The sequence below is a fragment of the Staurois parvus genome, unplaced genomic scaffold, assembly GCF_062004578.1.
Source record: "Staurois parvus isolate SC_StPar_1 unplaced genomic scaffold, SC_StPar_1.0 ptg000155l, whole genome shotgun sequence".
Classification (NCBI taxonomy): domain Eukaryota; kingdom Metazoa; phylum Chordata; class Amphibia; order Anura; family Ranidae; genus Staurois; species Staurois parvus.
In genome coordinates, this window is record NW_028317951.1 from 15980127 (window position 1) to 16003956 (window position 23830).

Sequence of the window (23830 nt, forward strand, 5' to 3'; positions counted from 1 at the left end):
TAATTGTTATGAGCTTCCAGCATTAAACATGTTCATGGAAAAGAGCACATCGCGCTATTTGAAGCCTCAGATATGGGGTCAAAGAGTACTCGCTTTATTAGATTGTAGGCATAACTATAGTCCTCTTTTGGTAGGAGCATTGTGCAATGCACTGTTTGTCTCATGTAAGAGTCCACTTAATCAGACCTACAGTAGAAGTGGAAATAAGAAATAAACTGCTGAGAACTCTATTCTTGAAATTTTTTTTTCCCAGATGCAATTCACAGGTTACACATACAGTACATTGATAGCCTAAAAATGGCAAATTAATACTTGAATACTCTCATACTGTTCTGTTCATCAACCATACTTATTATCAGGCAAGAGATGCAATGTTGCTTGTATACATATAGGGACATTAAAGTGGTATTGAACCCAAAGGCAAACATTTATTATATTCCAGCTCGCCAATTGTTAGATGTGATGTAATGGCTGCAGTAGTTTCGTTTTCCTTTTTAGGATTTTTTTCCATTTATATTCACCTAATGATGAAGCCAGTAAGCCTGTTGTTTTTCAAAAGAACATGCTATCCTGCAGATGTAGCAGTTTAATGGGTGGCAACAAACCATTTACCACTGACAGGGGTGCTAACAATGATCAGCTTTTATTTATATAACACCATTATGCCAAAAGGATAAACTGCTTATAAATTATTGGCTAAAGTTTGGCTTCAATTTGTTTGATGTATCTAAATCTGCTAGTGCATCTAACACTACCCTCCCTCCAGACTGACAATGTTGCTGGGCTCCTTCATTCAGTGTAGACAGTCTAATACAAGGGATGTTTTACTGGCCAGATCACCAGGTGAAAACAGAGGGGAAAAAAGCATAAAAAAGAAAGCTAATGTGGTCACCCCATCTAATGATTGGTAAGCTGCAATATCTTACATTTTTGGTTTGGGATTTAATATCACTTTAAAATAGTACATTTAATAAGACAGGATATTTTGAGGTATGCAGTGATATCATCACTCATCTAAAGCATAGGAAACGGAAAACAGAAACATTATCCATCCAGATTGCTGTTGTATCCAAATGAAATGTTCATACAAAGAATAGCACAATTACAGCTGATAACACTGTAGGCCAGGGGTACTGAATTAAATTCATGGAGGTCTAGTTGGTAACATTTTCTTCTGGCAGAGGTCTGAATCTTATTTTTCTTCTATTACTCAGGTCTTTGAAATCACAGCTCCTAATTAATGTCCTCAGCCCCCCCCTTTCCCATCACAGCCCCCTATACATCACAACTCCCTTTCACGTTAGAGCCCCCCCCAACATTATAGCCCCACGTACATCACAGCCCCCCTTCACATCACAGTCGCTCCTTGACATCACAGTCCCTCCTTGACATTACGGTCCCCTTTGCAATCAAAACCCCCATATCACAGTTTCCCACCCGCTGACATCACAGACCCTCAGCTCCCTTCTCTCACATCACAGTTCCCCCATATCACAGCTCTCCTCACATCACAGCCCCCCCAGTATTACAGCTCCCCCCTCTCACATCACAACTCCCCCCCAATCACAGCGCCCCATTTCACAGCTCCCCCCACCCTCACTTCACAGCCCCCCATATCACAGCTCCCCCCTCTCAATTCACAGCCCCCCATATCACAGCTCCACCCTCAAAGCGCCCCCATTTCATAGCCCCCCCACATCACAGCTCCCCCCTTTCACTTCACAGCCCCCCATATCACAGCTCCTCCCTATCACAGCTTCCCCCTCTCACAGCCCCCCCACATCACAGCTCACCTACCTCACAGCTCCCCCATATCACAGTTCTCCCTCTCACAGCCCAACCCATATCACAGATCTCCCCTCTAACATCACAGCCCAACCCATATCACAGATCCCTCCTCTGACATCACAACCCCCCCCCCCCCATATTCTTCCCCCTTCCTTAACTCAGCATTGTGGAGGGCAGGAGGAATGGCAGGGCAGACTCCTGTTCTGCATGTACTTGCAGGTGCCGCCATCGTCACCACAGTTGTTGAAGTCACAGCAGGGAAGCGGGCGGGAGGAATGGAAGGAAGGACTCCTCTTCTGAATGTAACGACTTGCCGCCATCGAGTTCAGAGCAGGGAGGAGGGCAGAAAGCCCAGAAGATCTCCACTGAGCGCATGAGTTGCCCAACTCTTCTTGTTAAAAGGGGAGTGACCCAACTGTTATATGAAAGATTGGCTCCCCTCCCCCGCTCCCCCTGCAGTGTCTCCCGCTCCCCTCCCTGCTCTGAGTTCAGTGGTGGCGACAGCAAGCCGTTACATTCAAAAGAGGAGTCCTTCCTTCCATTCCTCCCGCCCTCTTCCCTGCTGTGACTTCAACAGCAGCGGCAACTACAGCGGTGGCAGGCAAGTACATACAGAATAGGAGTCCACCCTGCCATTTATCCAGATTTCAAACAGCTGCAGCGGCGGGAGGAGTCCACTCAGGCTGCTAAGTGGTGTGATCATGGTCTGGACAGGACTGTCACCCGGTCCGTATTCAGCACGCGGTCCGGCATTTGGTGATGCCTGCTATAGGACTATATTAATCACAGTCAATTGATAATAAATGCTCTCATAACCATTTTATCAGTACTTACCAAAGATTTAAGATAAGAAAAAAACAACCATATTACTAACATGAAATACATCTATTTATATGTCACCTGTGACATGTAGTATTGGTGTCTTTAGTCAAGTGGGATTCTAAAGTAAGGGCTAGAAGACAATCAAGTGTAGTTCATGGCAATGTGGTCAATGGGACAGCCAAGCATGTTGGTGAAAAAGTGAAAAAGTGTGTCAACATAACTATCCCCACTCTTGTTGTTGTACTTATAAAGTATTTTTTAATAGTAGTGCAAAGTCATACATGTCTAATAAAGTCAACTTATATTGGCAAAAAATAGCGATTATATTATCAGGCTAACTATGGGATCTCCAAAACCTATCAAGCTGGGTGAACCAGCTCGGCATGAAGTGGTTAAAAATGTATATATATATATATATTAATTATGATAACAAATGTATCATCTACACTTATTCAAACTTGTTTTAGAATATCCACTTCCAGAGAAAACCAGACTCCTTTGAAGATGTAATTCAGTGACTGTGAATTCTTTTAGTTAATTTGCCAGGATATACATGGAAACTTCATAGGACCTCAGTATAACCAGGTTATACTGTATATTTAATGTGAATTAAAACAGTCTTACGTTTATTAAAGGTGTTTTACCTTGCTCTTATGGGCTGTGTGCTTAGTCGATTTCCCAGACTGCTGCCATTGGCAGGGCAATTTTTACGTGCCAGTGCAGGGGAAATGGAAGTGGTCCTTTGAGGCACCTGCAATGGAAATATAAAGGAATATTGTTATTACTTTGTTGAGAATTAAACATTGTTTTAGTAACAGAGATGGAATTCACTTAGAAATATGGCATTGTAGCAAAGTACATTAATGTATCCTGCATAGTAACAAAAATTTGGTCTTAAAACCTTCTGAAAACTAGGAAAAATAAGTCACGAACTGTGATGGCTGGCACCCAGGTTGTCCTTGTGCAAGAGAGGCCAGTCTTGAGCGGAGCTATGGATGTGTGTGTGTTTCTGTCATTCTGAAAGCTAAATACACTCCTACACCTTGCAGTAAGAAAAACACTTACATCAAATAGGAGCCCGAATTGGCTCAGAAATGACAAATATAACAGCGGCATTCTGAAGTAGTGCTAAGCAAGATATAACTGTGATAGACCCAACTGGGACAGGGGCTTTTGGAGGGGACTGCAGGCTAACCTCATGCCTACTGACCATGGGCCCTGGCATCTGAGTGGGCTCTATTCTTTGGGATGTGTGAGCCAGGGGGAGCTTTGGAGTAGTTTTACTTCGGACTCAAGTCCATGTCTCCCCAAAACACACACATTCTGAGAACTAGAGGACCCAAATACAGAATTGGGGTCTCTGTGCCAAAACCAGCATTGTCTGCTTCATCCCCCCTCCTAGACGCAGAGCAGAGGTTAATAAAATCAGCTAAAAACAAGCTGATGCTGAAATCTCTTGCTGTAATCTGTTTATTAAAGTGTGATATGTTTACAGTTGTGCCTCTCTTACATTGTTAATTGAACTGAGTCACCAATTGTTTCTATCTGTTGGAAAGTCCTCCTGGAGGTTCTTATATGATGAGATTACAGCTTTACCTCATTATGTAATCAGTGTGTGATGTTTATCCCAATGTGTAATATTTCTTTTTATTGTTCATGTGGGGACTGTCCCTATTTCTGAACTGTAAAAAAACCTGTATTTCTGTTCTATAAACAGTTCCGGTTTTTGCACCTAAGCTAGTGTCACCTAGTCTTGGGTGCAATGACCAGCTATAATACCTTGGTCTTGTGTCTCAGCAGCAAGGAATCAGTTCTCTGATGGAATCACCCAATCAGGGCGACAGGCAGTCCATCACAGTAACACTGCCTGTTTTTTTTTTAAATATAGACCACTAAAAATTAATCTGGACTGTGGGAAGGGTCTTCACTTAACTTGGGGCTCAGAATAAAACTGGGTCATTGCCGGACAATCATTGATGTCTACCTAGTTTTCAGCTGTCTGTATATGATAGATTTTGTTTTTCTACACATAGATGCGTTTATATTGTGGCTAAGACCATCCATAGATATGTTTTTTTGTTTTGTTCAACCAGTGGGTTGAACAAAAAATAAAACAACCCAAGTCCCCCATCCACACAATTGAAATTGATGTGGGAATCACTGTCGTTGAGTTATTGTGTCTTCAAAGCCAACAGAATACACTGATCAGTGTCATTAGACTGACTTCTGTACAACCAGCCTGCTCATACATGGATCGAAGTCTTCCAAAGTTAAAACTATGTACCTTTCTAGATTGGAATTTGTGACAAGATTTACATTGATTTACCAAAACTGAAGCAGACAGTATTTGAAGCTGCTGTACATGGCAACTGATCAGCTTCAGTCTTCAGCATTTCAGTTAAGCTTTTAAAATGAAAGACAAGTACATCTGCAGCACACTCTGTCTGTCCCAGTTTTGATAAATTCCCTTATTGTGTGTTGATAGGTAGTACAGGAGAGAGTCTGCCCTGAAATAATAATTCTTATAAAGTGCATCTGCTGGGAGAGTGCAATAGCTAAGTAATCCTTGGGGGAAGGGGGGTTGAGTACTGGTATATTTCTTGATACAAATTTATTGGACATCGTCTTGAACCGCTAAATAACTGACATAAGTCTTAATATCCTTGGAAATATAAAATCAAAAAATGTAGTACCCAAGTACCTTTGTGATTAGAAATGATTGGAGAACATTAAAGAATGGTAATAATATTACAGGAATCAGTATAAATACAAATTAAAGCCCCAAACTGGCTTATGGACCTTTGGTGGAAGATCTTCCTCCTGGCGTAACCAAGAACTTCGGTCAAACTTTTCAATGCGAGGAGGGAGGGGAGGATTCTCAGAGGTTGGATCAGAGTTTTGCCTTGGCATCTCAGGTCGATGAGATATGATCCCTTCCTGGAATGCAGACATTCCTTTTGCAGACTGTTCATGTAATGACTGGGATGCAGATAAGGAAGGTCCAGGAGTTTTCACAGACACCAAGAGTGGAAGTTGCTACAGAGAAAATGGAACTGAATAATAAATGTTTGTAGTATACTTAGGGAAACACACAAAACAATTACTGAAAATATTTACAGGCTTTTTTATTCTCATTAAAAACCAATTACACCTGAAACTAATATTTCAGTGAGTCAGCACTTGCAGATATCAGCACTAGCATTAGTAATGGGTGAACTCAAGCTTCAGGTGGATCTCCCTGCTCTTCCTCTTTTCCCAGCATCCATTAGTGCCATGTAACTTATTCTGCCTGAAGCAAGACAAATCAATGCTCTTAGTAGATGCTAATACCAAAGAATCTCACTAAAAAAGTCTGAGAAATATAAGTAGAGTGTAGATGTATCATTCCATTGGCATCCATCCTAACATTGAAAATGTCTTTTATTAGGGAGTTTGCATTTAACATTTTAAGGGGAATTAATACCATATCTACAGTATAGCCTGGTATAATTAGCTGTAATGCACCAGGACATAGATACATTTTTGGTCCTATAGAATAGTAATGGTTAGATGTCCACAAAACTTTGGTCATATAATATAAGCTCAGAGGATTTTTGAAAATTTTGGGGAAATGTAATTCATAGAGTCCCTGTTAAGACAATGTAATGATTTAACCACTTCCCTACCGGAGCCAATTTTATTTTTCTATTTTTATGTTAAAATGCACATTTTAGGCCTGTTAATCCCCCCATCCCCAAACAGTATATATTTTCTGAATGTTTTATGTTACATGATACTTGCGTGCATTTTTATCAAACACAAATTTTCAGTCAAAAATGTAATTTTAGTGCACACAAAAAGAATATATTACCTAGATTTTGGTAAAATATAAAACATGAGGCCATGACAAGTAAACAGATACCAAACATGTCAAACCTAAAAGTGCATGTGCTCATAAAACAGCAACAATCCTCAATACCCAAAATAGTCCATAGGTGATGCCAGTTATCAGTTAAGAGTTACCTGTGAATAATAGCCCTAGAATTACTGCTCCGCATTTGCAGCAGATTTGTTGAGACTGATCAGCAAGCCACAGGCCTAGAGTATCTGAATTGTCCTGTGGACATTTTCTCATAGCTGTAAAGGAGAGGAGTCCTTCAGAAGAAGGTTGCTAAACAGCCTGTGACATGGAAGCCCTGAGTTCTGAGAAAAACAAGCAGAGGTGCCAAGACATTTTTGAACACTCTGGGGGCAGAGGATAAGCCAAAGAGCAGGGCGACAAGCTGGAAGGGATTGTCTGTCACTCTGAAGCTCAGAAAGCGCAGATGAGGTGGGTAAATGGAAACATGCAGATAGGAATCTTGGATGTCCATGGATGCCATGTATTTTGCTTGTCTCAGACAGGCAATTACTGTTCTTGCACCTTCTATGTGAAATTGTGGAATTTGAAGGAATCTGTTGTTGGATTTTAAGTCAACTACCCCAAGCTGAGGATGACTACCCCAAGCTGAGTTTTGGTACCATAAACAGGTTTGAGTAGAATACTTTGAAAGTGTCTTGTGGCAGTACTGGCATGAAATCTCCTGAGTACAAGGTCAACAACTCAGCCCCTAGCTACATCACTAACCTGGTCTCAAAATACCAACAAAATTGTTCTCTTCTTTCCTCCCAAGACCTCCTGCTCTCTACCTCTCTTGTCACCTCCTCCCACCTGCTCGCCTCCAGGATTTCTACAAAGCCGCTCCCATCCTCTGGAACTCCCTTCCCCAATGTGTCTGACTATCTCCATCTCTGTCCACTTTTAGACGATCTCTGAAAACTCATCTCTTCAGAGAGGTCTATCCTGCCCGCACCTAACAACTGTACATGTATTTTGTCAATCAGCCCATCCCCCACAGTTATTACCTTCTGTATCTCTCGACCCTCCCTCTTAGATTGTAAGCTCTAATGAGCAGGGCCCTCTGAATCCTCCTGTATTAATTTGTATTGTAATTGTACCGTCTGCCCTTATGTTGTACTGTCTGCCCTTATGCGTAAACTGTTGGCACTATATAAATCCTGTATAGTATTAATGGTTCAGGGGATTCTGTAAATCTAGAAATCTATGAGAAAGAGGCAAACTGTAACAGATATCCGTCCATTTTTAGGAGTGAGGGTGCTTCTTCATTGTAAATAGGGCTTTGGGGGAGGGAATGGTGGACTGCGTGGGCCAAACTTTGCATGGAAAGGAAAGGCTGAACTTTGGTTTTGAGGTTGAAGCCTGGTTAGAGCATACAGGTGCTCTGCATTTAGAGGAGCTAAGGGCTCCCGAGGAGGAGGTTTTTGGGATTTTCAGTTGTGGAAGTAAAACCTTCCCTCCTGTGACTTATTTGATGAATTTGTCGAGTGCCTCATAAAACAGGGGTCTTCCTTGGAAAAACATATGTGTGAGGCACCCTTTGCAGGCAGTTGTAGCTGTCCAAGCTTTCAGCCGTAATATTCTGCAAACATGTATAGATATTAGAGCCATTTTGGAAATTTTTAGAGCCATTTTGGAAATTTGTCTCATGATATATTCTAGGGCATCCGCACAAAAAAGTATAGCATAAGATTCTGCGCATATGATCATGAACAGATACTAGAGCCACTTTGGAAACATGTCTCATGACATATTCTAGGGCAGGGGTATTGAATTAAAATTAAAATTCAAGGAGGTCCGATCACTTAAATCTTCTTCTGACCGAGATCCAAAAATAAAGGTCCCTATTAGTGTTCCCCCTTACATCCGGTTCCCTCTCCAGAGTAATTTATTACATTGGGTGCCACCATCAAACTTCCCCCATAAATCAGCTGCCACTATCAGGGTATCCCTCTATATCAGGCATTCCCATCAGAGTGCCCCCTTAAGTAATGTGTTCCCATCAGAGTGCCCCCTTATATCAGGCATTCCCACCAGAGTGCCCCCTTACAACAGGCATTCCCATCAGCGTGCCCCCTTACAACAGGTTTCTGCATCAGAAGGCCCCCTTACATTTGGTGTCTCCCATCAGTGTGCCCCCTTACATTAGTTTTCCCCATTCGAGTGCCCCATTATATAAGGTTCCCCCATCACGGTAACACCTTACATAGGGTGTGCCCATCAGCGTGCCCCCTTACATTAGGTGTCGCCATCAGAGTGCAACTTTACATCATGTATCCCCATCACATCAGGTGCGCCCATCAGTGTGCTCCTTTACATAAGCTGTCCCCATCAGAGTGCCCCTTTATATCAGGTATCCCCATCACATTCCCACCTTACAACAGGTATTGCAGTCAGAGTGCCCCCTTACACTCAAAGTACCCCTTTCCATCATATTTCCCCATAAGAGTGGCTTTTTCCATCGTATTCCTCATCAGAGTGCCCCTTTTAATCACATGTGCCCATCAGAGAGCCCCCTTAACATAAAAGATTTCCATCAGAGTGTCCCTTAACATAAAATGTGCCCATCAGAGTGCCCCTTAACATAAAATAAGCGGCATGCTGATGGCACATTTTATGTTAAGGGGCACTCTGATGGGCACATTTATATTAAGGGGCATTCTGATGGGAACATTTTATGGAGGACCGTCTGGTTGAACAATGCTATGTTTCTTGTGGAAGGAGGCAATGAGCTTTTCAACATTAATAAACATATTGCATGAAACTCAGTATGGCAGCAGTCTGAAGAAAAGTCTTCTGCAGCTTCCTCCAATACTGCCTCAGTATTCTCCTCATTTTCTTCTGTGTCTGGATCCTCTAGCACTGGCATATCAGTATCCGACAGTTGAGAAACAGGAGTAGGAGAGGAGGCATGGCATTTTACAGCCCTGGATATATATGGCTGTATTAAGGCTGTAATCTGTTAGAGGAAATGTGATATAGATGCAAAAAAATCAGCTTTAAATAGGCCACTTGTTGCTTGCCTGAAATTGAGCTAGAATTGGTTCCCGAGATCAGTTTTAGAACCAGATCCAGCTCCTGTGCAAAGGAGGCATTGTCATTGATGTTAAGTGTTGTGTGCAATTGTTTACCTGAAATTTTGAACTGGTTCCCTTTTACCTGGTCTCTGCTAGTTACAAGTGAGGGTATTTCCCTGTGGCACATGTTTTTTGGTGCTTTTTCTGTTCTCTTTAGAGAGGTTATCTATCACTTCCTGTCCCACTTGCATGTCAACAGGACATGAAATAAAGGGAAATAACCCCAGTGGGGACAAAGCCAAGAATAAAATCCTGTAAAACTTCTAACCTTTCACCACTCTATGCAGCCATTTTGAATAATTCTGTGCAGGGTCCAGATCTCCACATTCATGTAGTTTCTTTGCAGGTTTCTATGGTTTTGGAAATTCTAGTACAAGGAACCAAAGTAAATGTAATTCCACTGCAGATTATTTAACACGATTTCTAAAAAGTAGAAATTCTTTCTACATTGTCTCTGACTTTTCTAAAACACTGTAATCTCAAATTACAACCAATAAAATGCCTTTTCTTCAAAGACCTTTAGGTTGAAATGCAGTATTAATTTTCCAAGGTTGAATGTTTATGCCTATGGAAAAGGGAGAGCAGGACAATGTCCCCGGGACTGGCTTGGACTGCAGAAGCTGCAGAGTGCGCAAACACATGCTATAATTTCCCAATCTAGCCATAATGCAATACATAAGGTGTTTATCTTGCATGTATGGTCAGTTTTAGAATGTTTCGCACTGACATAACAGCAGTGTTAGATCCTCTATTTCAGCTTTACAAATTAAACATTTTCTATCTACCATCAAACCACTGAGATGACACACTCTTATTTTGAGACTCTTTGCTTAGATGTCTCACTACTGCAACATACATTATCAGTTCCTTATGACCCCACCTCGTGCCTCAGAGAAAAGTTAATTTCTCTTTTTCTCAGTAAACACAAGGAGGATCTTGGCATTACTCTGCTGGCTGAACAATGTGACCATGATTTATTCTTTGCCTATAAATCCACTATCTCCAACAGATTCTAGGGGGCAAGGTGTAAATTATTGTCCAGGTGGTATAGGGTGTCATCTGATCTGCATAAGATGTTTCCAGCCACCCCAGCCATGTGCTGACATTGCCAACATGATAGGGGATCCTTACTACATATCTTCTGGACTTGCTTGTTAAGCAGACCTTTTTAGGAGCATATTCAAATAATTGACACCAGTCTCGCGGATGTACAAATGGGAAACCACCTAGAAGCCTTTTTATTACATCTCACCCCAGTTCCTAAGAGTCATTTCAAAAGGACACTGCTAGTATATTTGGTGAATGCAGAAAGGGTCTGCATCCTTCAAAAATGGAAATGCACTGAACCTCCATTGGTAGGGCAGTGGATATCTGTGGTTAATGAGACTTGGCAAATGAAAAGCCTTACAGCAGCTCTAAAACAGGAGGAACAACATCAGAAAACATGTTTTTGGGGGAGGTTTTTCAATGTTCCCAAGAATACCACTCTTTTGTTTTCCAATAAATGGCTTTGTCTCGCCATTTGGACTGGCTCTCATTTTATTTCTTTTGTACAGGTTTATTGCAGTAGTGATGCAGAAGATGGTGCCCCTATTCCAACTTTTGCCAACCTTCTCATCCCCTCCCCCCAATTTTGTTTTCCTCTTTTCTTTTTCTATCATATTTTATTCTTTATTCCTGTGTGTACCTTTGTATTTGAACTCTTGTTTTATGTTTTCATGTTGAAAACAAGATCCTTTTGTGTAATGCTGTTTCAAGATGATCATTTGTGCCTACTGCACTATAACACCCTGCAATTTGTCTTTGTGTTTACCTTGGGTGGTAGACAAGGTTTTGATTTATATCTATGTGATTTGTCCAGTCTCTACTGGATTATTGTTGTCTTTATTGCACTTGTACTGCACCTATGCCATTTATGTTTGTAGAAGGATTTAATGGGTGTCTACCTGAATACAATTTTTTTCTTACAAATAACATTGTTATCAAATTTATCTTGTTACCTGACTATCATGCTTAAAATATCTAAAACTAGTCATACAGAGAAGAGAACTGATTATTTAGTTGTGTATATGGGCTATACATACTGTATGATCTGCTTGAAAGTGCATATAAATAGCTTATAGTGCTTGGATATCAGCACAGAAGGATTTTGGTGCAGAGAGCCATGCACTACTCAAAAATCCTCTTATGCTAACTGTCCAGCTAATGCTAACTCTGACCTTTACTTAAGTGAACTTTGCTTTTTGTTTTCATACTGATCCCACGATCCTTTTCACCGAACAATAAGGCTGCTTTGCCCAAAGATCAAGGAAGCCAAAATCCTGGCTCCAGGAAATCATGATTTGCTGCAAACAATCACACAGGCAGGCCTTTGCTCTGTTCTACTGATGTTAAAGTAAGCCAAATTCTAGCTACCCTACTAAAACATAGAACGTGATGGGTGAATTAGGGATCCTCTGACAGTATGATCATTCAGAAACAAGTCCCAAACATATGACCAACTCAGACTTCAATGATGCTGGCTATAACAGGAAATTTGTACCATTAAAAAATGAAGAGGCTCACTTTAAACCTTTCTGTATTCTTAAAGAGAACCAGTCATAATTGAGAATCTGCAGAGATCTAAATTTAGGTGACAACTGACATCCCTGGTTGCCTTAGCAATAGATGCTCCCATAACTCTGTCCTGGTGGGTTCCTTTTATTCTAAGTTAACAGCCAGGTTGTTATAAATATTCTATAGACTAATCAACCTCTCTAGAGATTCAACTTTTTTCCTGCATTACATTTTTGACTTCTGATGTCTGAAACAAAAAGGGAAAATACATTTTTCTTTGCTCAGTGTACACTAGTGTTTATTTATTTTCTTCAGATCTGCAGATCAAAGTGTAGAGATGCGATTGTTTCAACTGTACACGTACTACGCCTGTAGCTGGATTCACGCTGATAAGATGATGCAAGCCATAGGACATACATGAACTCAGCCCCATTGTGGACAGAGCCAGTATTTGTATTGTTTGCAGTCTTTTCATCTGCTACTGGGGAAGAATGGGAAATAGATAGGACCTTTTTAGATTGCAAACAGCAGTTGGGAAAATAATTGCGTGAACAATTATGCAGAAATAGGAAACAGTACTACAAATGGATGCGAAGCTCCTTTGATAACTGGCTATTATTTATATAACTATGATTTCCCTATATGTTTATATAATCAGTCAGTTAATGCCAAGTACTGTCAGCCTTTGTGGCTGACTGCTTGTAGTTCTCAATGAACTACCAGGACACTGATTAGCACTCTAGCTAGTTCATTGATCTTTCTGTTATGCAGCAACTGCCTGCCCATATCAGAGGTATGGATAGACAGCTATACAGACAGTCTGTAGGAGCCAGGCACTGCACCCGTGATCTGCTGATCACGGGTGCAATGCATTACAGGCTCCTTAAAAAATAATAATAAATGCATGTTATTATTTTTTTTAAAAAGTGAACCTATCTCTTAACCCCCACCCCCCCCCCCCCCAAATGTATTTTGCTACAGCTTACCAATCATTAGATATGATATTTTCCCTTTATGTCACCTGGTGATCTTGCCAGTAACATACTTCCTGTCTTAGCCCTCATGCACACTGGATGTTTTGATAACGCTGGTAACGTTAGCTGTGTAAAGTCACGTTAAAATGTGAGTTTTTCAGCTTTTTTAGCATTTTTGCATTAGCGTTTAGCGGTGTTTTTCCACGTTTGCGTTTTTAGCTGTTTTTTTTAACAAAAAAAAATTTTTTTTTTGGTCAAAAGAAGTCCAAAAACGCCGGTCTCACTGACCACATACACATGTTTTTTCTTGCCACTGACATCTATGTTTATGAATTCTTCCTCCCACTGTCATGGTACATTTACCCTTCCACTGGCCACTGATACTGAGGCATGCTTTCTTCCACTGCCAAATGGTGCTGGGGCATTGGCCAACAATGTTCAGAGCACTAAGGGGAAACATGCTCCTCGCATTCTAAGCTGTGCTGTATGTTACATGCTGCTGACCCTTGCACTCTATATGACACTTTGCTCAATACATATTCATGGCCACTGTACTCTGTAGGCTGAGATGTACATTACACACTCAAGGTTTTTACTGCCTCAACAGTTGCTAGTTGGTAAGTAGCCCTCAAATGTTTTTTGTATTTTTTCTTTAGGGTAGGTTCAGTCAATGTTATTTCTATGTTAACATTCTGTGTGCAAAAAAGTTTTCTGTAATGGAAGGCTGTTCTTTGATTTTTTTTTAAATTTCTCTTCACCTTAAGGTTTATGTGTTTCTCTGACACTCTTGCTTGTGACACAGTAATTACAGTGGAGCTTTACCTATAACAACTTGATAAAAAAATTATGTTCTTAAGCAAGGAACATACAATCCACATTAATAATTATGCTGCTAAAATGAGTGTGTGCTGTAACTTGCCTCTGGCATTGCTTCTGCCCCTTTTTGCTGCAGGCTGCCATTTTGCTGAAGCCTAGGGCCCCTGAACAGCAGTAAATCTTTAGGCTGTCAGCAGATTGGCCTCTACAAATTTGGAGCAGTGTATAAAACTAGAGAGCAACTGAGCACGTGCAGAGCAGGGTGAGACAGTGTATTACTGGATTTTAAACAGTATGAGCACTTATTTATGTTTTACATAGCTATACCTGCAAAATGGGCCAGCATGATGTGATCTAGCAGAACTTAATTTTCTGACTAAAGTTCCACTTTAAAGAGCAAAATGACTGTGGCATGTGTGCAGGCTCTATTTACCATGCCCTTCTAAGCCATGCCTAATACTCAGCATCAGGTTGCCGTGCCGGTATTTGGCTGCAGCATGTTGCCTTATGTCATCCCCACACCAAGGTGCCCCTCTTTCATTTTCTGTAGCTAGGAGATATGCTGAAGTCCTGCAGAGCATACCTAGTACAGGCTTGTTCTGCAAGTGGTGGTTAATATTCAGTAACTGCAATTTCACTGTATTTAAAAAAAAAAAAATCATATTTGACATGGGTTACTGACCATACATACATTTTAAATCTTGCTGTGTAAGCTGCTTAACAAAATGTAATGTGTCACTACAATCTGGTGATGTGATTTACCGGTGTAACATCTAACAGTGTGACTATTTATATGAAGAAAGTGTAATATTTACTTTAACTTTTTCTATCTAATATTTTTTTGTATCTAAAAAGTCTGTCAATTTACATTTACAAATGCTGGCAGTGGTGTTTAATATATTAAATTCAATTTAGTGACTTTTTTCTATTGGTTAGCTCATAGGGCTCCTATTACCATTAAACGTATATATCATTTCTGCAATACCTGTTGCCCTTTTATTAGCATTTGAAAATGGAATGAAAAACAAATTAGATAATATTACTGGTGACATTTCCTCGCTTCGCTTCCACTTAGGCCCTGAAAACAAAAATTGCTTTTGACATGGATTACTAATCATGTTCATAACCAGAATGGATGAAAAAAACAAAAAGGTATAACATGAAAGGCAGATTTATAGGCCTCAGGAACTTCACTCCACCCATCAACACTGAATATTTTTAATCCTTCTGCTGCTATCATTAATAAACAGATAGGAAAGTATACAATATTTACTTGTTTTAAACTTTTTTCTTTTCTTACATTTCTTCAGTTGCTACCTGGTTTCTATGCCTAGGCAAATGATGTCATACATCCCAGGAGTCTTCAGGAGAGGAGGAGAAGCTTCCCTAGCTAAGTACACCCTCCTGTCTGCATGGCTGAGCTAAGGGCACATGGATTCCAGGAAGTAAATGCTACATCAACAGTCACTAAATGGCGGTCCGCAAAGACAGATCCGCCACTGAGCAGGGCGGTCGTCACAGCAACATGACATCACATGTGCACCCTACCCCTTTCAGCTCACTGTCTCTCCGGCCTGTACACAAGCGTCCAACAAGGATCCCAGGAAGCTCCTGTCTGCCCTCAAGGTAGGGTGTAGTCCTTCAGGGGCACTCTGATAGGCACACTGAATGTTAAGGAGCACTCTGATGGACACAACATAGAATGTGTCCATCAGAGTGCCCCTTAATATAAATGTGCCCATCAGAGTGCCCCTTAACATAAAATGTGCCCATTAGCATACCCCTTATTTTATGTTAAGGGGGTACAAATGGGCACATACTGTGGAAAGGGGCACTGTGATGGGCACATGTGATGGGAAGGGGCACTCTGATAGGGAATATGATGTAAAGGGGAAATCTGATGGAGAAATATGATAGAAAGGGGTACTTTGAGTGTAAGAGGGCACTCTGACAAGAATACCTGATGTAAGGTGGCAACGTGATGGGGATACCTGATGTAAAGGGGCACTCTGATGGGGCAACTGATGTAAAGGAGCACTCTGATGGGCACACCCTGTTTGGACATCGGCCAGAAGAAAATTTTAGTGACTAGACCTCCTTGAATTTTAATTCAATACCCCTGTGCTACATGAAAAATCTGCCCTTTCCCAAGATGGCCACGGCCAAAAATGTTAGGGGGTGTTTTTCTCAGCAAAATAAAGCATAGAGACATGAATGGATAGGCACGTTTGCTTTGAATATTAAAAATGAAATAAATTGCATCTTTGATTTATAGTGCTCAGATGCAGTGACATTCCACTTTAAATATACTGTGTATACTCTTGATACTGTATAATGCCTATTAGCTGAAGAGATAGAAAAAACAAGCGTTCCTTTATACAGGCTCTCTTAAATCTTAGCCCCAAAGAAATCGCTAAATACAGTTAAATAATTATATGCATGCCACTTTAACTGCCAAAAGAATTGTAGTTTTACTCAGTCAGGCTTGTTAACCAGGAACCTAAGACAGGCACCACATCCAGGTCTTGAACCTTTCTTCAGTTAGGCAACACTACCTGGTCATTGCCCGATCCTGTGATTGGACAACAAAGAAGTAGCAGACCACTGGTGAGGTTATGCCTCTGCTCCCCCTTCCAATATGTTTACACAGGTATTTACAGGAGTAATTTAATAGGTTTGAAATGATAATAAAACTTTTGCCTGGAGTGCCATTTTAAGGTGACTATGCAGGAGTTCAGTTCAGTTTACCTTTCAGCTACAGCTCAGCTGGCCCATTATTAAATGGGTATTCTCATGAGAGAATAATGGAGGTTGCCATTATGGAACTCACTATTGGGAAAGCTAGTTCCCTGGCCATCATTCTGATACTTTGACTTCAGTGCTGTCTGATTCACTGACCCAGAACGAGTATACATACCAGTAGTTCTGACACTCATTTACAGCATAGGTACAAAAATATACTGGATACAAAATTATAAGCTGGTTTCATCACTTGCAGGAAACACTAAAGGATTAAGGATTATTATATTTGGACACGGACAGACCAAATCAGGACAGGGGCTTTTGGAGGAGACTGCAGGCTAGCCTCTTGCCTACTGACTATGGGCCCTGGCATTTGAGAGGGGGTCTATGCTTTGGGAGGTGTGTGCCTGGGGTACCTTTTGGAGTAGTTTTACTTTGGATTCAAGGCCATGTCTCCCCAAAACACACAGACTCTGAGAATTGGAGGACCCGGATACAGATTTGGGGCCTCTGTGCCCAAACCAGCATTGACTGCTTCAACCCCCCTCCTAGACTCAGAGCAGAGGTTAATATAATCAGCTCAAAACAACCTGATGCTGAGGTCGCTTGCTGTAATCTGTTTATTAAGGTGTTATGTGTTTACCGTTGTATCTTTATCCAATTGTTAATTGAGTCACCTATTGTTTCTGTCTGTTGGCCAGTCCTCCTGGAGGTTCCTACATGATAGGCTTAGTCTTGTGTTAACTTGACCACGTTACCTAATCAGTGTGGGATTTTTATCCCAATGTGTAATGTTTCTTTTTACTGTTCATGTGGGGACTACCCCATTTTTGAAGTGTATAAAAACCTAAATTTCTGTTCAAATAAAGAGTTGCAGTTGCACCTAAGCTAGTGTCGTCTAGTCCTTGGGGGCAATGCCCAGCTATACCTTGGTCCTGTGTCCCAGCAAAAACTTCCGTGCCACAGCAACCGTGAAAAAAACAAAATTCCTCTGCCTTAAATGTTAATCCACTGCACAAAAAATAACAGAACAGGGATCCCTGTTGACAAAGTCCGGATGTGACGAAACGCGTCCGGGGCACGTGACGTGGTGACGTAGTGACGCTCTTCCGGAAGTGCTGTGGCGGACATTTTTGTTCCTGGAACACGCGGTTGTGTTTGTCCTGGAATCCTCCATACAGGTGTATGGTTATTGGGGAACCTATCACTGATGTCCTATTCCTCCTCTGGAGTGGTATGGTGAGGTCACTCAAACACCGCTGAGGAGAGGCTCGATTGTGGAATCATATTTTCTTTGTGTGAAGCTGATTTCATCTTATTTTAATGTAAGTTGCTATAATAAAGTACTGTGATTATTTATTATATATACTGATCCCTGGTCTGTTTATGAGGTCTGTGGGAAGTGGCTGGAAAGGCTGAAGGAATTAAAAAGGTTGGAAACAATCTCATCTATGCTCATGTTACTACCTTGAGGGTAATTATGCACTTCTGTTATTTTTTGTGCAGTGGATTAACATTTAAGGCAGAGGAATTTTGTTTTTTTCACGGTTGCTGTGGCACGGAAGTTTTTTTTGCATGTAACACGTGTGGCACTTTTATGTTAATATTTGGATAAAACACTATGTTGAGTTTTTTTCTTTGAGGTATATGAAGATTTGTTTTTGGATTCTATCATAAAGGCGGTTTGGATAACACGAAGATTTGAGAAAGTACCAACAAAGATAAATTTTTGGGATTTTATTTGGACTTTGATTTTTTGACTTTTATTTTGGGACTTTATACACTTATATTTAGGTTTATTATAATCAAGTTTGCTTAAAGATTGATTCATTTATATATGTACTTCAGGGGAAGGACTATTAAAGTGACTTGGTGGGGTATTTTAATTAAAGAAGGATAGTGCTGGATGTTTAAATACTTCTCATAACTTGCACATATAGGTGGACAGTGTTTATTATTTAATTTTGCATTTGTTTATTTTGAGGTATGATTTTGATTTTCATGATTTGTATGTTTGTTAATCATTTGATATTTGAGAATTATGTTTACACTATCCTGGTATTATGTATGTAATCAAATTTAGCTAAGAATTGTTTCTTTCAGCTTTGCCAGGACCAGGTGCGGACTGACCATTTGGAAACTCGGGCACTGCCCGAGGGCCCGGGGTCAGTAGGGGGCCCCATGAGATGCCCCTGGTACCTTTTTCATAGGCTTTTTTGAGTTTGGGCAAGGACACAGGGACCCCATGATCCCCTATTGCCCGGGGGCCCCATGAGTTGTCAGTCCGCCCCTGGCCAGGACTATGACAGAAACATAGTGAAGTCAGACATAGACAGACAAAAAACATTTTTAAAAGGAGGTCTGCAATGCCCCGAAACTTCTTTCATGTCAGAGTCGTTTTAAGAATATCAATACATACAAATACAATATGTTCAAATCTGACCAATCTGAATTTTTGTGCGATATGGGGTAAAATTAAAGATTTGATAAATTGATGCATATACATGCAAACATTAATTCACCATAATAAAAGCACCTATTACGCCAAGCATTCACTCTCTAAGAGAATAATAGTTACTGCCTTCAAAAATCATCTGCACGCAATGTGTACACCAAGAACATTAGGTTTAAATCCCTTTACCGGATAACTGAACTGACTCTGGGTAGATTTAAAAAAATCAATACAGCTGTTTTAAGTTGACATAAGTAGATTTAAGTAACAGTAGTTAAGTAAGAACATTGAGACATAAAAAAATAAACTTATTGAACAGAATAGATTTTTTCCCTATATTTTACTATATATAGATAAGCATTAAGCAACTCAGGCGATTGCCTCAGGGCCCGGTGTTTCAATATAGTACCTATAGGCTGTAGGCCTTATTTTAGCAAACCCATTGTCACTATTTTCACCATCAATACTTCATGAAAGCTACCTACTGCACTATCCATTTGAAAATAGTCTTACTGCTACTCTCTTAAGTGTGTTCTGGTGCACAATATATTTCCTGGCCGCCTTTTAACCCCGCAGTAACAGCATGCTGTGGATAATATGGGTATGTTCCTAGTATTACAGAATGCTGAGCAGATTCAGGAATCGCACATTTTTCTCTCTCAGTACTAAAATGCTGTAGACGTCACCTATAACATGTAAATCCCTTATGTAATTTGCCTTTTCTGTCTAGGAGAGAGCTCAGAATAAATTCTTGGCATGTTCTGAGCAGTATACCAAAGTTTGCATGGTTCTTGCCTTGGAGCCACAGTGTGATGTCACCATTTCCCTCCCTCACAAGCTCTCATCAAGACAGTAAACTGATGCCACCTATTGGCTGCGGTGGAGAAAAACAAGACTTCAGAAATTGCACATGGAATTCTATGAATATTTCCTAGATACAGGCATTACAAAGTAACATGGTGCAGCTATCAATTAAAAAAAATACCTGTGGGTCTATTGGCCTGTGCATTGGTGGTGTTCTTGCTGGTTGTACCCCACTGATGCTAAAAGATTCTGATCGTGGAGGCAGGTTAGGGTCAGATATCCTGTTAGCAACTTTATGTGGCATTGCAGGAGAGCTCTGACGGTTGAGCCGAGAGCGTTCCTCTACCTGTAAACAGAGAAAGCATGCCAAATAAGCCAAGCAGTAAATAGCATTCCTGTCATGGCCATCCATTAAACAAAACCACATAATAAATATAAACATTAATGGGTAAAATCATAGAAAACTCTATGTATAATAGTATTTTAAACTAGCTACTTCTTCACCTTCCACCATATGATACTGGTTTGAAAAGAACACATCCATTTATTATTCACTTCAAGTGTTACTAAACCCACAACAGTAAAATCAGCCTGTAAATGCAGTAAATCATGCTTGTTATACTCACTGTGGAACCTAAGGGGTTAATCCTCTGCATTGTGTAAAAAGGCTGTTTGATCCTGTCTTCTCTGATCCTCCCCTTCTTCCACAGTCCTTAATCCATCTGCTGATCGTACAGAGCCCTAGGAGGCATTCTGCACATGCTCAGTTTGGTGTGTATTTCTAGGGTGCATGTGATCAGCACAGGACCAATCAGCATTGTCCTGACAGAGGGTCAGGGGTCATGCAGCCTCATAGGTCAGTCTGAGGAGAATGAAAACTACTGCTATAAGGTTTAACCAGTGCTTGGCCAGACACTGATAGAAGTCACAAGATTGCTATATAATGCTGATGAGAAAAGGTATTTAGTAGTTTATATTTTCTAAAATAATTGCATTTCCATGTTCTGTGTACTGTGGAAGACCGGATATAGTGAATGTAGGGTCCTGGGTTTAGTAACATTTTAAAGTGCCCATAATGCATTTACCAAGGGGAGAGAACATAGCTGTCTCCATTGTGTAGGCCATGGATTTAATCAGCACACTGTAGCACAGTGGACAGGAGGTAGTGCAGATAACATGCTGCACAGAAAAGCACAGATGCTTGACAATAATTGAAATCCTATTACTGTTTTAAAATTATATAGTAAAAAAAGAAAGCATTAAGTTACAGAATGTTTAGTTTCATTTTAAAGGACCAAGGAACCTAAAATACTGAGTGGCTTTTCTAAAATATTCCCACATGAGCAATTTTGTCACTGAGAAGTGTTGAGGCATTCTCGCTTAAAAGGTGCGCAATCAGAAACTGCTGCAATACCTATCCCCAATTTGTTGATGAAAGGATGTGGGAAATCTGAAACAGAGTTGAATGTTCTCATTCCTCTGCAGAAAGTATGTCAGTTGCTGAATGGCCAACAACAGAATATTTTTTATATGTACTTGCTCATTATAGCTAAGAAACCTGCATATAGCTATTGCAATCCGTGAAATTGTTTTAAGATACTGGATTATGTATTGCTAAACTAAAGCTGGCTAAATGCTTTGTAATATTATTGTATTATCATCCTTTGGATTTAACAAGGGCAATTTAGTGCAAGGACCTACCTACACAATCCATTCAAATTATGTCCAACCAGCTGGGCCCTAACACTATGGTATTGTTAGTAAACCAAATGAGCATTGTAAAACTGGATTGTGATGTTTGTGAACATCTAAAGAGTTTAAAACCAGGATTACTGAGCTTGATTTCTGAGCTGAGCATTTTGTCAGTAAGTCAAGTAAAAAGACAGCCAAGCCTTTCTTTTATCAGCCATTTACTCTAAATCAGCAACAACTTGCTACACAAGTATTCAATATTCTTGTAGGATACACTTCATATTTTTATGTTTAGTGTTCCTCTTAGCTTAAAGCAATTTAGAAAAACTTGCAAAAACTCACAGCCATGTTTAAGTACACTTGTGCCAACACCAACCCACTAGGGTCCCCTTCAAGGTCCCCACGCACCAATCAAAAACCAGTTAATATTTCTACATGAATTCTGCCAAATCTTAAAGGATGAAAGATCTGTTTTATATCTTCATTTATACAATGCTAGCAAGAGGGTGAAGTGAGTATGAGTATGAGTGTCATCATGTACACTAGGATTACTAAAAAGGACCTTAGGGTATTAAATTGATGCCACCCTTCAATAACCTTAGCTTTTTCTCAGGTACCTTCAGTTCTGATTCGCACCAGTTTTTTTAAAATAAATATTCATACAGTATATTACATATTACACATACATACTTAGTAATTCTCTTTTATATAAGCCAGCTCATGTTTTATGTTGCTAGTCCATTCTACTACAGTAACCAGTCACAGGACTAAAAAGCCATATTTTGGATTGTCAATCTATAACAAAGAAATATTGCCGTATCTGCTCTAATGAAGAAAAATGCAAACTGTAAAGATATATGTGGTGTTAAGACAAGCATGGAAGTGGAACTATCCACTTATGTATGACAATAATTGCCAATCAAGTTAATTATGTTTGGATAGAGAAATTATCATACAGTGGGGCAAAAAAGTATTTAGTCAGCCACTAATTGTGCAAGTTCTCCCACTTAAAAAGATGAGAGAGGCCTGTAATTGGCATCATAGGTAGACCTCAACTATGAGAGACAAAATGAGAAAAAAAATCCAGACAATCACATTGGCTGATTTGGAAAGAATTTATTTGCAAATTATGGTGGAAAATACCGTATTTTCCGGCGTATAAGACGACTGGGCGTATAAGACGACCCCCTACTTTTCCTGCTAAAATGTAGTGTGTGGGCTATACTCGCCGTATAAGACTACCCCTCTTCCAATGCACACCAGTGGGAGGAATAGTGCCCCATCATCGGTGTCAGTGGGAGGAATAGTGCCCCATCATTGGTATTAGTGGCAGGAATAGTGCCCCATTATTGGCATTAGTGGCAGGAATAGTGCCCCATCATTAGTATCAGTGGGGGAAATAGGTGCCCCATCATTGGTATCAGTGGCAGGAATAGTGCCCCATCATTGGTATCAGTGGGAGGAATAGTGCCCCATCATTGGTATCAGTGGGAGGAATAGTGCCCCGTCATTAGTATCAGTGGGGGGAATAGTGCCCCATCATTGGTATCAGTGGGAGGAATAGTGCCCCGTCATTAGTATCAGTGGGGGGAATAGTGCCCCATCATTGGTGTCAGTGGGAGGAATAGTGTCCCAACATTGGTGTCAGTGGGGGGGGGAATAGTGCCCCATCGTTGGTGTCAGTGGGGGGGAGGAATAGTGCCCCATCATTGGTGTCAGTGGGAGGAATGGTGTCCCATCATTGGTGTCAGTGGGGGGGTGGAATAGTGCCCCATCATTGGTGTCAGTGGGGGGGGGGAATAGTGCCCCATCGTTGGTGTCAGTGGGGGGGAGGAATAGTGCCCCATCATTGGTGTCAGTGGGAGGAATAGTGTTCCATCATTGGTATCAGTGACACCAATGATGGGGCACTATTCCTCCCACTGACACCGATTACACTTGCTGACCCTGTTCTAGTATGGTGCTGCTGCAGCCAGCATATGTGGTTGCAGCAGCACCTCTACACTGAACACTTACCTGCTGCTCCTGCACTCGATTTCTGTGGGGCCGCTTGGCTCCGCCCCCTCGCCGGTGATAGGCCGCCTGTGTGCCTTTCCTGAGCTACAGTTCTGGCGGCCAATCACCGGTGAGGAAGCGGAGCCTAGCAGCCGTGCGAACATCCAGTGGCCGAACTGAAGGAGCAGCCACGCTTCCTGGACCGGATCGTCGTGGGACCGGAGCCAGGTAAGAA

General features: G+C 40.9%; 1 protein-coding gene across 17 annotated transcripts in view; it reads right to left on the reverse strand.

The window, feature by feature from the left end:
* TNIK (TRAF2 and NCK interacting kinase) overlaps nucleotides 1-23830 on the reverse strand; it is a 389337-nt gene that overhangs the window by 67346 nt on the left and 298161 nt on the right. For all 17 annotated transcript variants that reach the window (XM_089675505.1, XM_089675500.1, XM_089675502.1 and 14 more), the window contains 3 exons: nucleotides 20090-20254; nucleotides 5410-5646; nucleotides 3255-3361 (listed from right to left, as the gene is read on the reverse strand). In XM_089675505.1, the coding sequence (XP_089531631.1) occupies nucleotides 3255-3361; nucleotides 5410-5646; nucleotides 20090-20254 (509 nt within the window). The remainder of the gene's footprint in view (nucleotides 1-3254; nucleotides 3362-5409; nucleotides 5647-20089; nucleotides 20255-23830) is intronic.